This window comes from Cebus imitator, unplaced genomic scaffold (genome assembly GCF_001604975.1).
Source record: "Cebus imitator isolate Cc_AM_T3 unplaced genomic scaffold, Cebus_imitator-1.0 Scaffold478, whole genome shotgun sequence".
Taxonomy (NCBI): domain Eukaryota; kingdom Metazoa; phylum Chordata; class Mammalia; order Primates; family Cebidae; genus Cebus; species Cebus imitator.
The window spans coordinates 437978-450964 of record NW_016107793.1 but is presented as its reverse complement, the minus strand read 5'-3'; the positions used below and the strand labels follow the sequence as shown (position 1 = coordinate 450964).

The 12987-nt window shown below is 55.7% G+C and overlaps 1 protein-coding gene across 4 annotated transcripts in view; it reads right to left on the bottom strand.

Moving 5' to 3' along the window:
* TSPAN17 (tetraspanin 17) overlaps positions 1 to 12987 on the bottom strand; it is a 106860-nt gene that overhangs the window by 91311 nt on the left and 2562 nt on the right. Inside the window, exons 2-9 of one of the 4 annotated variants that reach the window (XM_037732919.1) lie at positions 10846 to 10896; positions 10612 to 10758; positions 9578 to 9679; positions 7486 to 7611; positions 6381 to 6428; positions 5684 to 5800; positions 5545 to 5606; positions 3464 to 4986 (exon numbers count right to left, since the gene is read on the bottom strand). In XM_037732919.1, coding sequence (XP_037588847.1) covers positions 4827 to 4986; positions 5545 to 5606; positions 5684 to 5800; positions 6381 to 6428; positions 7486 to 7611; positions 9578 to 9679; positions 10612 to 10758; positions 10846 to 10896 — 813 coding nt within the window. In that variant the 3' untranslated portion in view covers positions 3464 to 4826. Of the gene's footprint in view, positions 1 to 3463; positions 4987 to 5544; positions 5607 to 5683; positions 5801 to 6380; positions 6429 to 7485; positions 7612 to 9577; positions 9749 to 10611; positions 10759 to 10845; positions 10897 to 12987 lie in introns of those variants that run through there. The other 3 variants (XM_017512816.2, XM_017512817.2, XM_037732920.1) reach the window with 3 other exon arrangements.

Below are 12987 nucleotides of genomic sequence, written 5' to 3'. Positions count from 1 at the left end.
AAAAAAAAAAAAATTAGTTGGATGTGATGGCGTGTGCCTGTAGTCCTAGCTACTTGGGAGTCTAAGGCAGGAGGATCACTTGAGACCAGGAGGTCAAGGCTACAGTGAACTGCCTCGAATTCCTGACCTCAAGTGATCCACCCACTGCAGCCTCCCAAAGTGCTGGGATTACAGGTGTGAGCCACGGTGCCCAATTTTCTAAGTGCAATGGGTTCCTATTTTCCTTGTGCTGTCAAAAATCTGTTACAATTAAAATGAAAGGTCTTTGCTCCATCTGGCTTTCACAGCGACGCCCACTGTGACCGCCCCATTTAGTGCCAGGCCTGCCCTGCCTCAGCCCTGCTTGCTCTGCTGTGTCCTCCCTCGCAGCAGGGCCGGTTCGTGAGACGATGTTCGCTGTGCACACTCCCCTTCCTTCCTTCCGGGACCCCGGTCTGCAAACTCCAGCCACTCCAGCTATAAACATAGCTAGCAGATCCCACCCGCTAGCTATGTTTATAAAGCTCAAGAACTAAAAATGGTTTTCTGTTGTTTAATAGTTGAAAATCAAAAGAAGGATGATATTCATGACCCATGAAAATCACAAGAGGCTCACCGTCAGCGTCCACAAGTAGAATGTGATAGGGACACCCCACACCTGACTGCTTACGCCCCGCCCGGAGCTGCTTTCCACGAAGAAGGCAGAGTCAAGGGGTGCACGGCCACATAGCCTAGTGGATTTAATTAGGTTGGTGCAAAAGTAGCAGCGGTTTTTGCCATTATATTTGGCCTTTGGTAGACAAAGCCGGCTGGTCCCTGGCCTGGGCTGAGTTCCATGAGGTGGGGCCTTAGTTTTGTCTCTCATGTAAGTGTCTGCGGCAGTGCCTGGCAGCTATGGGATGCTCCATTGCTCTGGCTGAAAGAGCGAATGGAGGTGTAGGTTGGGGAGTACGTTGTGTCATCCTCCTAGAGAGAGTGACGCTCACCCCCTTCTCCAGCTTTGTCTGGTGGACACCACCACCTGCCTACCCCAGCAGGTGGGCTCGCCCCCCCACCCCCCGACTCCCAGCACTGAGAGGAACCTTGAGCAGGCAGCGTCATTTGCTCCACTCCCTGGAGAAGACAGGGCAGAGGGTAGTAAGGCCTGGATTTGGCACCGGGGGGTGGGTCTCTGGAACGATCGCAAGGGCTTGCTTGGCTCTAGGGGCCGCCCCCAATGACCCTACACAGAGCCCCTTCCTGCCTGTGTGGGCTGAGCCCGCTCTGCTGCGTGGGCGGCACTTTGGTGCCCTCTGGTGGTTACTGGGAGTGGCTACCACCAAGGCACCTGTGGCCTTAACCTCCCCAGAGGGAGCCCCTGGCCTCTCCAGTCCATCTGACCACCTCACCCAGAGATAAAGGAGCTCGCTAGCCTGGGCGCTCTCCGTCCTCCTAGCTCTCTCTGTAGAGTATCTTGGTGTCACAGGATGTCCTCCCATCAAGCTGACTAGGGAGCTGCTGGCAGCCTCTCCGGTGGTGAGACAGGCAGGCCCAGGGCCCCTGGGGACTCCCAGGCTGCCAGACAGTGTGCACCTGTCTCTACCAGTGTACATCCCATCCTAACAGAGAGTGGGAGGTGACCTTGGTCCCATGGCCCAGGGACCCTCAGAGAGGGATGAGCAGCCTTACAAGCTCCTTTGTGTTTCTTGCATAAGTGGAGAAGCTGCATCATCTGTGGGTAAGAGCCCCTTGGCACAGAGAACTGCTCCAAGTTCTACTATGGGGACAGGAAATGTGTCCGTAGCCAGCCTAAGACTCCACTTAGCAGTGATCATCACATCCTTGTCACCAGGTATACATTGCACATTAGCAGTGTTCCTTGTCTGCCTCCAGCAAAAGACTAGGCTCCGGGAAAGCTAGGGTCTGAGCCACCTCAGTAGCCTAGCCTCTAGCTAGGGCCTACCTGAGTGAATGGCAGGGGATAGGTGAGTGAGTGGACGTAGGATGAAGATGGATGGATGGAGGGACGGGTGGGTGGATGGGTGAATGGATGGATAAAGTGTGGGTGGATGGACAGATGAGTGAATGGGTAGATGAATGGGTAGGTGACTGGATAAATGGGTGGATGGGTGGGTGGATGGATGGATGGGTAAGTGGATGGATGGGGGGATGGGTGGATGGATAGATAAGTAAATGTGTGGATGCACGGGCAGGTGGGAGGGTGGGTGAGTGGACAGATGGATAGATAGATGGATGAGTGAACATGGGAATGAATGGGTGAGTAGGTGGGTAAGTGAATGGATGGATGGATGGATGGATGGATGGATGGATGGATGGAGAATGAATGTGTAGATGAATGGGTAGGTGGGTGGGTGGGTAAGTGGATGGATGAGTGAGTGGATGGATAGATAACATGTGGATAAATGGGCAGATGGTTGGTGAGTGGATAGATGGGTGAATGTGTGAATGAATGGGTAGGTGGGTGGGTGGGTAAGTGGGTGGATAGATGAACATGTGGATGAATGGGTAGGTGGGTGGTGGGTGGGTGAGTGGATGATGGATGGATGGATGAGTGAACATGTGGATGGATGGGTGGGTGGGTAGACGGATGAGTGAACGTGTGTGGGTGAGTGGATGAATGAATAGATGGTTAATGTGGGTGGATGGATGGAAGAATGGATATCCAGGTCCCCAGCCGGGGCCACAACCTCTCCTACTCATCACTCCCATCCCATCTCTTCAATCCCGTTTCCAAATATATCTTGGTTACACCACCTCTCTGTGCTCATGCCCTCTGCCCCTCCTGACTCCCACCTCTCCAGCCACCCCAGGCTCCCTCACACGGAGCCCATCCTGGCTTCAGGGCCTCTACAGAAGCTGGTACCAAAACCTAGAACATCATTCCCCCAGAGCAGCCCAGAGAAGGTACCCCTCCCCTTCCCTTCTCCCAGGCCCCCTGCACTCACCCCTCCTTTTTTTTTTTTTTTAAAGATGGGGTCTCACCATGATGGCCAGGCTGGTCTTGAACTCCTGACCTCAGGTGATCCACCCACCTCAGCCTCCCAAAGTGCTAGGATTACAGGCGTGAGCCATGGTGCCCGGCCACTCCTGCTTTCTTTATAGCATCTATCACTAACAAAAATGCTGGACAGCTTGCTTTCCGTGGCTCCTCCACAAGAATGCAGCCCACGGGCAGGGCCTTGCCCTTTGCCTCTGTGTCTCCACCCGAGTTGATGTTCAGCACACACTCGGGGGATGGATGAACCACCCTTATTGGTTGATACTTTGAGTACAGAGGTTTCCCCACATATATCAGATACACAGGACAGGTATGGTGCAAAACTCCAGCAAGAGGGGTCAGATTGGTGTGCCCCACCCAGCTGTGTGCTCTAGGCAACCTCTCTCCCTGCTCTGAGTCCACTTCCTCAACAGGAAAAGAAATTCCACTGCACAGGGTGTTGCATGGTTTGAGGGATAAAATGAAAGTGAAAATGCAAGACACATACACAACATGGTGAGCTGCATTTATTGTAGCATGTATAAACCACTCACAGCCAGTGCCTGTCAGGGGCCCAGGACACTGTCCAACAGGGCCAAGGAACCACAACGCTGGGCGCATAGCCCACACCCTGGCCACCAGGCAGCAGTGCCCAACATCCCTGAATGGCAGAGCAGCCAGGGCCCCAGTGGTGACTGTCCTAGAGGGACCTAGTAGGCATGGGGCCAAAGCTGGGCCCTGCACCTTGTTTGGCCTGCAGATTTAATTTCTGAATTAATTTAGTTTCTGCCAACAATTTAAAAATCAGGACACCTCACATACAAATCTTTATTTCTGGCTTCTCCAGATTTCTGGCATTAGGCCTGCATTCCCGCATCAGAGCAATCAGAGCAATTAGCTACACCTGAACATGGCAGCGGCCACCGTCAGATGGAGACCCACCACACTCTATTGCTCTCAAGGCAGGCGGCAGTTATCCCCTAGATTGTGCGAACTTTCTCTCATCACGATGTCTTTGTCTCTAGCAACAGTGGGAAAGTCAAAGTGAAGCAGGCTCCCAACTCCAGGGCCTGCTTCATCCACTTATATGATCTACGTGGCTGCAGGGGCATCCGAGGTTGAGATCTCTGGACAAGCCCAGGGAGGGGGCGGCAGGGTAACTCCACACATACCCCTTGCATAGCTGATGAGGCGGAGCTGAGGGCAGCAGCCAGCCTTCCCAAGCCTGAGCCAGTTGGCTCTTGAGAAGTTCCCAAACTCCCAGAACCTGGAAGGGCTAGTAGGCAGGCATAGGCTCTACTGGTGAGAGGTTGCAAGAGGAAGCCAGACCCAGGGAGTATGGGGCCGGCGAGCCCTCTAGTGCACATCAGGGAGCTCTGCAGCCACGGCGAAGATGCTAAAGTTGATTCCTAGGAGTCAACCATCCAGACCTCCCAAACAGGCTCCCCCTAGTCCCTTGGCTTCCAGCTACTTCTTTTGCAAAGTTGTCCTGACCCCATCCCACCCCTCAGACCCTCTCCTGGGCACTCTACTCCCACCAGAGTCCCCAGCAAGGCCGCCCCTCCCAGGCTGCACCCTCTTCAGAGCGGGGTCCAGCCTCCCACTCCTTCAGGTTCCTGTGTTGGTCAGCCCGCAGCGGCCTCGAGGTACAGGGAATAACCCCGCAGAGGCGAGAGAGGCCAACTCCGAGTGTACCAGGGTCAGGCGGCACTTAGGTGAGTAGAACGGACCAGCTGGGGCCCCTGATGACAGGAGAGGCAGTGTCCCAGGTAGTATTGCCACTGAAGAGCCAGCGTAGCCAGGTGGTCATTCTTCAAAAGAAGCTGTGGATCTGGACTCATGTGAAATCTACCAATTTCTAAAGGTTGGCTCAAGGGTATAAACCACCCAGGCCAAAGAAAACGTGTTGGCAGGGTGGCGCCAGGCCAGGGGCCCCAACCAGAGAGTTCTGCTGAGGCCCCACTGTGGACAGGACCTCAGAAATAGTGGGCGTAAGCCAGTGGTTTTCAAAGTCATCATTCCATTTGCTCCTGAGAGGCAAGCAAGAGAGACAAAATTCTTGGCCCCATTTCAGAGTCTGTAACACTGAGCTGAGGTGGGTTCCTGGCAGGCTCAAAGTCACAGCTCATAGAGAAGAACACTCTGAAGCTGCTTGAGGCAGTGGCTCCGGGACCACATCCCATACAGCCACACACAGAAAAGTACATCCCAGCACTGAAGGGCAGGAAACAGGGGCAGCCCCTCCACACAGTACCTCCCACCCCGCCTGGCCTGCACCCTCTGAGCTGCGCCCTTCCTAGTTCCCTGGAGATCCTACTACCCCAAATGTAGCCGAGACAGTGACTCCCTGTGCACACGTGTGCCTGCATGTGTGTGAGCACGTGCACACAGGACAAGTGGCCCAGGCAGAAGCACAGCAGCTTTCTCCGTGGGTGGACAGTACAGCAGCTCAGGCGAACCCCTCAGGGCTCAGTCCCAGCAGGAAAACCTCCTGCAGCCTTGCCCATCACGAGTGTGGTAGGAGGGTCCTGGGGGGCCCCCAAGGCTGGGTAAGCCAGGCATGTGGCCATGGCCTGTGGCGGCCTCACCAGTTGGCTTTCACTGCTTTGATGTCACTCACGAGGTTCTGGGCCAGGCAGATGCCAAAGATCTGTAAGACAGAGGATGGGTGAGGGAAAAGCTAGGGCAGCCCCGCCAAGGTGAAGGCACGTGGGGCCACAGGAGTACCTGGAGGAGGGCGATGCCCACGAAGACCCCCGCCACTACAATCAGGTTGTCCTGCAGCCACTTCTCAAACTGGCCCACGCAGCCTTTGGTGTGGATGAAGCCCTGCTGCTCCAGCTCCTGGGGACACGCAAGCACCAGGCTCAGCCTGACTACCGTTCAGGCCAGCTCCCTTCCCTCTGCAGCCTGCCAAGCTCACGCCCATCCCAGGGCCTAAACCTATGGCACCTGCTCCCTGGTGCTCTGCCACAGGCCTCTGCAAAGCCAGCTCCTTCTCATGGGGTCTCAGCATGGACGCACACCCCCTCCTGCCTGCCCAGCTCCTCTCCTATCACCTCCCTTATTTTCTTCCAAGCTCTCAACTGAAACTGTCACATGGCTGTTCATACTGCTTTCTCTAAGAGCTTACCATCTTTCTCCCTCCTCTCCTCCAGAGCAGACGGTCTCATGAGCAACAAATCTCCAGCCTCTAGGGCAAAACTGGGCACCCCAAGGGTGCTCCACAGAGCACAACTGAGCAAAGCCACATCTGCCCGGGCCTAGGGGTCTACTTCCCCTCCGATGCCTGGGTGCCTGGCTGGTTCCTGGGACTCAGCACCATCTCCCCAAGAATCCCTGAGGACTTCCAGAGGAACTATGGACAGTCCCATTCCCATCCCAGTACCCCCGCCTGCCCCAGCCCAGTTCCTAACCCTCTCACCAGTTTAAGCCGGACGTCATAGCCACATTGGGTGTTGAGGACATCTTCCTAAGGGGAGACAGGCCAGTTAGTGACTTGGTGAGGACGCATCCCATGGGGTCCATGGTACCTGGCACTGTGGTGGCTTTTCTTTTTCAGAGTAAGCAGATGGGCCCGTGGATTCTGCAGTGTCCACCAGTCTTAAGGGGGGGCTCTCTGAGGCCCATGTGCCTCTTTTTTTCTTTTTTTTTTTTCTTTTTAAGACAGGGTCTCATTTTGTTGCCCAGGCTGAAGTGCAGTGGCGTGATCATAGCTCACTGCAGCTTCGGCCTCCTGGGCGCAAGTGATCCTCCCACCTCAGCCTGCTAAGTAGCTGGGACCACAGGAATGTGTCACCATGTCTGTCTAATTTTTTGTTTTCTAGACATGAGGTCTCACTGTGCCGCCCCAGCTGGTCTCGAACTCTTGGACTCAAATGATCCTCCCATGAGCCACTGCACTCAGTCCTATGTGCCTCTTTCCCAGACGCCAGAATGCGTGGCTGCAATCACCAACCTGGACCTGTTCGGGAACCCTCCCTGCTGGTGTGTTATAAGAATGGGGAGAAACCTGGCCTCTGCCATCCCAGATGAACTGTGACTGAAGAAACACCACTGGGAGAGATTTCTGCCCTGAAGAAAGCCACAAAGGGGCAGAGCTCCCCACTCCCTGCTACTCTGCAACGGTGGCCCAGTGGGGTGGTGGCTGGCAATGGCCCACGCAACTCTTACCATATACAACTGTAACTGAGAGTGACACCCGCCAACCTTCAAGCTGGCCAGGAGCAGACATTGGCTGCAGTTGTGTTTATCTGGATGTATAGGGTACAGGGAGACCTCCAGGCAAGTCCCCATCCCTGTGCCCTAAGGTCCTGCCATTTCCATCTCACTTCAATCAAAAAGATAGGTCTTGCTGAACAGGGAAAGCAGCCATGCCCCAATAGGCCCCAGTGCCACCCACATAAAACAAGCTCCCCCAGCACTCATGCCCCCAAAACAGGGCAGAGCAGAGTGGGGCCCTGTGGGTGGTTTCCCCAGAGTCTGTGCACTGCAATGCCCCTCGCCTCTCCTCCCCCAGTCCCACTCACCGCAGGGTCCCTAACGCAACAGGAGAAGGGCACCCCACAGCGTTCCCGGCTAGGGTTCAAGTCAGTGCAGTTGAAGTAGATATTGAGGTTCCAGTCGTTGGGGCCTCGGGCTCCGCAGCAAGACCACTGTGGGGGCAGGGGAGAGCCCCAGGTGAGCCAGGCCCACCCCAAGAGCCTCACCCTGTCTGGGGATAAGCCCAGGCTGCAGGGAGACAGGGCTGTCTGGGAGGGGGCTGGGACAGTCAGGTGGGTGGCAATCTCCCCACTCCCACAGGCCTCGGCCCCACCTCCGGGTTGGTGGAGGCAGAGGGGTACAAGGGAGGGGACCCTGAGCTTGCCCCCCGACCCAAGAGAGGCTAGAAAAAGGGAGGGAGTAGGACAAGGATACTGGTTCAACAACCGTTGCTTCCTCTGAACTACCTGAGAGGCAGGCACTAGGCCAAGCCCTGTGGCGGCAGAGAACGCTGAGCCACATGTCTGCAGCAGGCCTCTCACACTTGCCCCAGACGTTCTACAAAACCCTCCTCTCTCAGTGCAGGGACAGGAGGGGAATCCTGCCCACTCCCATCCCTGCCATCCCCCAGAGCCATCCTACTCCATTTCCTCCATGCTGGTTCGCATCATTCCACACCCCATCACCCTCACCCAGAACACCCTATGATGTCCCCTAAGCAGGGGCACTGGTAAGATTGGGATCTGCCATGAACCACGGTCTTGTGGGGCACACAGGTGTGGACAGCCTTCACTGACAAGAGCAGCACAGGGGCTGGGGGAGCTCAGGCTCGGCGGCAGACACAGGTGGGCCCCGTGGCCAAGGCAGAGAGCTGGGGAGCCAGGCCTGTCACGTGCCCTGCATGTGCTGGTCCCAGGGCAGGGCTCAACCTCCACCTGCCTCCTGGCACCTGCTCAGCACCAGTTGCTCCTGCTAGAGAACACTCTCCTCTTTCTTCCTTCTCCTCCTTTGGGAGGCTTCAAGCTCTCCACCCAGAGACCATCCCATTCTACACCCTTCATTTTGACTCATCACAATGTACAATTTTGTACACACACGTGTACATGCACACATTTGTTTGTTCTGCTTGTTCACCATCTGTCTTTCCTGACTGCCATCCCTGCAATGGCAGGGTCCCAGCTTTTTCCCCCGCCGGATCCCCAGGGCCTGGCTCAGGGTCTGGCAATGGTAGGCCCTTAACAATCCTATGCTGAATGAATGAATGGACCGCATCACAACTGCCTAGCTATGTCTGCCTCTGCCCTGGGTTGAGAGTTGCTTGAAGCAGGCACCAGCTCCGCTTCATCTCTGGATCCCAGAGCTGACTGTTGGTGGTGAATGGCGCCAAGGGCCTGTGGCCATGTGTGGGTGTGATTGTGTGTGACTCATGTGTGACTGTGGATCTAGGTGTGTAAGTGTGATCAAGTGTGCCTGTGTGTGACTGGGTGTGGGCATGACTGTGGGTGACAGTGTGTGACTGTGTGTTTGTGATTGGGGGTGAGTGGGCGAGATGGTGCAGGTGGGAGGCAGCTAGGGTTTTGTGAACTCTTCTCTGGCTGCTCTTCACTGGAGTTAAGTTTGCAAGCTTGAGGGCAGAGTTTCCATCAGCAGCCTAAACTCTAATATGTACAGAGGCCAAACAGTATAAATGAGAGAATAAGGGCTGACAGATATAATAAAATGCAGAGTGTTGGGAACAGTGGCAAACAGAGAGCCTCTGTACCAGTAAAAGGGTGGCAGCGACATAGCCCCAGCCAATAATACTGTGGGTCCAGGGTTTAGTGGAAGTAGAAATCTATATTTTTATGTCACATTTCCTCCGTTCTCCCATGTGTCGTAGGCCCTGACCTGGGAGCTGTCAGTGTGGAGCCCATGGCCTCTGTTTCCCAAGGCTGTGTCCCTATGGTACTAGGCAAATGGGGACCCATAAGGATCACCAGGGGCTGGCTCTCCTTGGACGAGAACACTCCTGGGTCTCTTTCCTGGGGCCCACTAGCCCAGGTGGGTAAGGAGATGGTCCCATCACAGGGAACTTGCTCCCTCATTCATCTGCCAGGAAGGCGCCTCCTACAGGTGGCCCAGGGTGGACACTGGACTCACGTATTCCTGAGCAAAGTCAATGAGGTTCTGGAGGTCAATGTCGTCCCGGTAGGCCTTGACGTTGTTGTTGATAAAGAGGTTGAGCTGGTCTCGAATCCAGTCCTTGAAGACAAAGGCCAGGATCCCTGTTGCCAGCTCCAGGAAGAAGATCAGGCCAAGGAACATGGAGAACTGGGGTTGGGGGCATACAGATAGTAGGGGTTGGAGACGCAGGGCTCTGGTGACCTCCCAGGGCTTGTGTGTGCCACAAGGGAGGAGCTCTATCCCTACTTCCACCAAGACCCAGAGGTGCCGAGAGTCCCCACCTTCCATTATTTTAGTATTGTTATATGATGGTAAAAGGCATCTGTTCTTACCTGTGCATCCATTCCCCTTTGTCTGGTATTCACACCCTGCTCTCTCTGAAAAACCATTCTCCATGCAAACCTTTAGTTTCCAAGGTTTGGATGGAGCCACCTCCTCGCCCCCCTCTCCCCCATCCCCCCTAGTCCAAGATACAAGACTGGCAAGTGCCCAAAGCCCACCAATCAGAGTACTGCCTCCCTCAGCCTCCGGGGATTGGTCCAGAGGCAGCCAATCAGAGCTAAAGAAATGCAATTAAAGCACTTCGGAAAAACAGTTGGGAAGACAGCTCTCAGCCTCTAGCAGGAGTTCCTGGGAGGGCATGGGGAAGCCAGCTCTGTTCCTGAGCCTCCCGCCACCTGGGAATGGAGCCAAAACGGGGGTGGGGAGACCTAAGAACCAGAGAGAAACCAGGCCAAGTGACACTATGGCAGCCCCTGGACCAAAATGCATCAGCAGCCAGCACACCCCTGCGCTTTTCTTATTTGAGTCAACAAATATTTTATGCTTGGGCCACTAGGTCTCAGTCACTTAGGATACCACAGAAAGGATCCTAGTAAATATAGATAACATGAATCTAATGATGACAACTATAGCGTAATAGTAAAGCTACCCATCATTAAACTCCAACTGTATTGCAAGAATGGATAAGGAGATTGGAGTTCCCAGGGGATCTCGGGGGCGGCACTCACGAACTTGAGCAGGAAGGTGTTCTCCCGGAGGGCCCCGATGCAGCCAGCAAAGCCCAGCACTGACATGATGCCTCCAACTACCATAAACAGCCACACGGGGTCAAGGCCTCCCAGATCTGTCAGCGCTGAGATGTTGGAGAGAACGCCCTGTGCCGGGGAGCAGAGGCAGGTGCAGGGAGCTGACCTTCCCACCACCTTGCCCCATGCCAGCCCCATGCCTGCCCACTGCCTTACCTTCTCACCCCAGGCCCAGAGGCCGATAGCCAGGAACAGGGCTCCCAGCACCTGCAAGGGCAGCAGCAAAGGGCTCAGGGCGGGAGCAGCCCCAGGACCCTCCCCCTCATCCTTTCCCACTGTCCAGGGTCTTTGGGAAGCCAGTGGAGAGAGGAAGAGGCACAGGGGCTGTGAACCGGATCTGGGGTTCTTTCCCTCTTCCCAATAACACATCCCAGTGCTTCTTCCCCACAGGACACAGCCTGGAGGACTGAACCATCCACTAGCCTTGGGATGGACATCAGGGGCCCCTTCCTGAAACTCCAGACTGGAGCAGACAGTGACCAAGGCACTCCTGCCAAGAAGCAATAGCAGCAGTGGTGGTGGCAGTAGTGGTGGTGGGAGCAGTGGTGGTGGCAGTAGTGGTGGTGGCAGCAGTGGTGGTGGCAGCAGTGGTGGTGGCAGNAGTGGTGGTGGCAGCAGTGGTGGTGGCAGCAGTGGTGGTGGCAGTAGTGGTGGTGGCAGTAGTGGTGGTGGCAGCAGTGGTGGTGGCAGTAGTGGTGGTGGCAGCAGTGGTGGTGGCAGTAGCGGTGGTGGCAGTAGCGGTGGCGGCAGCACGCTGAGCCTTTACTCCTGACTGAAGCTGGTGCTGGGTTTCCGGGCTCCTAGCCTCCTTTCTGCACCCTGCCAAGTCCAGCCCTCCTGCTGCCCTAAAGCCCCGTGACTGCTGCCCCACCCTCAACACTCCTCCCCAGCCCCATCCTACCTACCACCTTAACCTCTACCTACCAGAGTCAGTTTACGTGGCTCACCACCAAACACCGCTGAATTAGGAGGAATCTCAATGATCCCTAGCAGGATGCAGCTAGAGAATCCTGGCCTGTGCCAGTGGCTTTGCCCTAGAAAACCCGTGGCCAAGCTCTGCCTGGGCCTTCAGAACACCAGCTAGACTCCCCACTGGGACAGTCCAAGTGCCCCTCCTCCACCCTCAGCTTTCCCACCATTCTGCCTCAATTCCCTACTGGGAAGAGCCCTGACGTCAAGGCCAGTTACCCTCATGCTTGACCCTGGGCAGGTCCCTAGGTGTCCAGCTTCGGAGGAGGGAAGCCGGTCGTACCCAAACCCAGAGCCATGACCCCACCTCCTAAGACCTTCCTGTGCACCTGCTTTCTCTGCAGGCTCCTTCCCCTCAGCACGTAGCCACAGCCAAGGCCTTTTCCCTTCCCTAACCTTGGGCTCCCCACACTGCTCTATTCTTTCTCTGAAAACATCTTCCCTTCCTTCCTGCTTACTGGGTCTGCTGTGAAACCAAACATCTCTTCTCCTGCCTCATCCCACTTGACCTATCCTTGGCCTTCAGATGGGACTGAGTACCACTTTCTCCTTCCTGAACCCCACCTCAGTTAACTCAACCCCATTCCTCCCCGAGCTCCTTCCCAGGACGCTCTGCCTTCACCTGCCCCGCACCTGCGGCTAGTCTCACGGTCTTCAGCCTCAGCCTTCTGCCCTTCTTCCTCCTCACATTCTTCACCCATCCCATCCAGACACTGGCATCTCCCGATCTCCACCCAGACCTCATGCTGCTTCCACACCCCTACATCCATTCACCTGCAGCAAACACCTCCACAACCCACCAGCACTGATCCTTGTCGTGCCGGGAATTCGTTGGTGAATAGGACGGACTCATGGACCTTACACTCCAGCAGGGGAGACAGACAATGAGCAAGCCGACAAAGAAACTTCAGATCCAAACAGACCCCCTTCGCAAATATCGATCGGGTGATGAGATGGGGGATGCTGGCGGTTGGAGGCGAGCTTTAGAGAGGGCAGGAGGGAGGGTGGAGGCATTCAGCTGAGGTTTTAACAATAAAAAGAGCAAGAGGGGGCCAGCCGCGGTGGTTCACGCCTGTAATCCCAGCACTTTGGGAAGCTGAGGCGGGTGGATCATGAGGTCAAGAGATCGAGACCATCCAGGCCAACAGGGTGAAACCCCGTCTCTACTAAAAAATACAAAAAATTAGCTGGGCGTGGTGGCGCACACGTGTAGTTCCAGCTACTCAGGAGGCTGAGGCAGGAGAATTGCTTGAACCCGGTAGGCAGAGGTTGCAGTGAACTGAGATCGCGCCACTGCACTCCAGCCTGGCACCTGGTGACAGAGTGAGA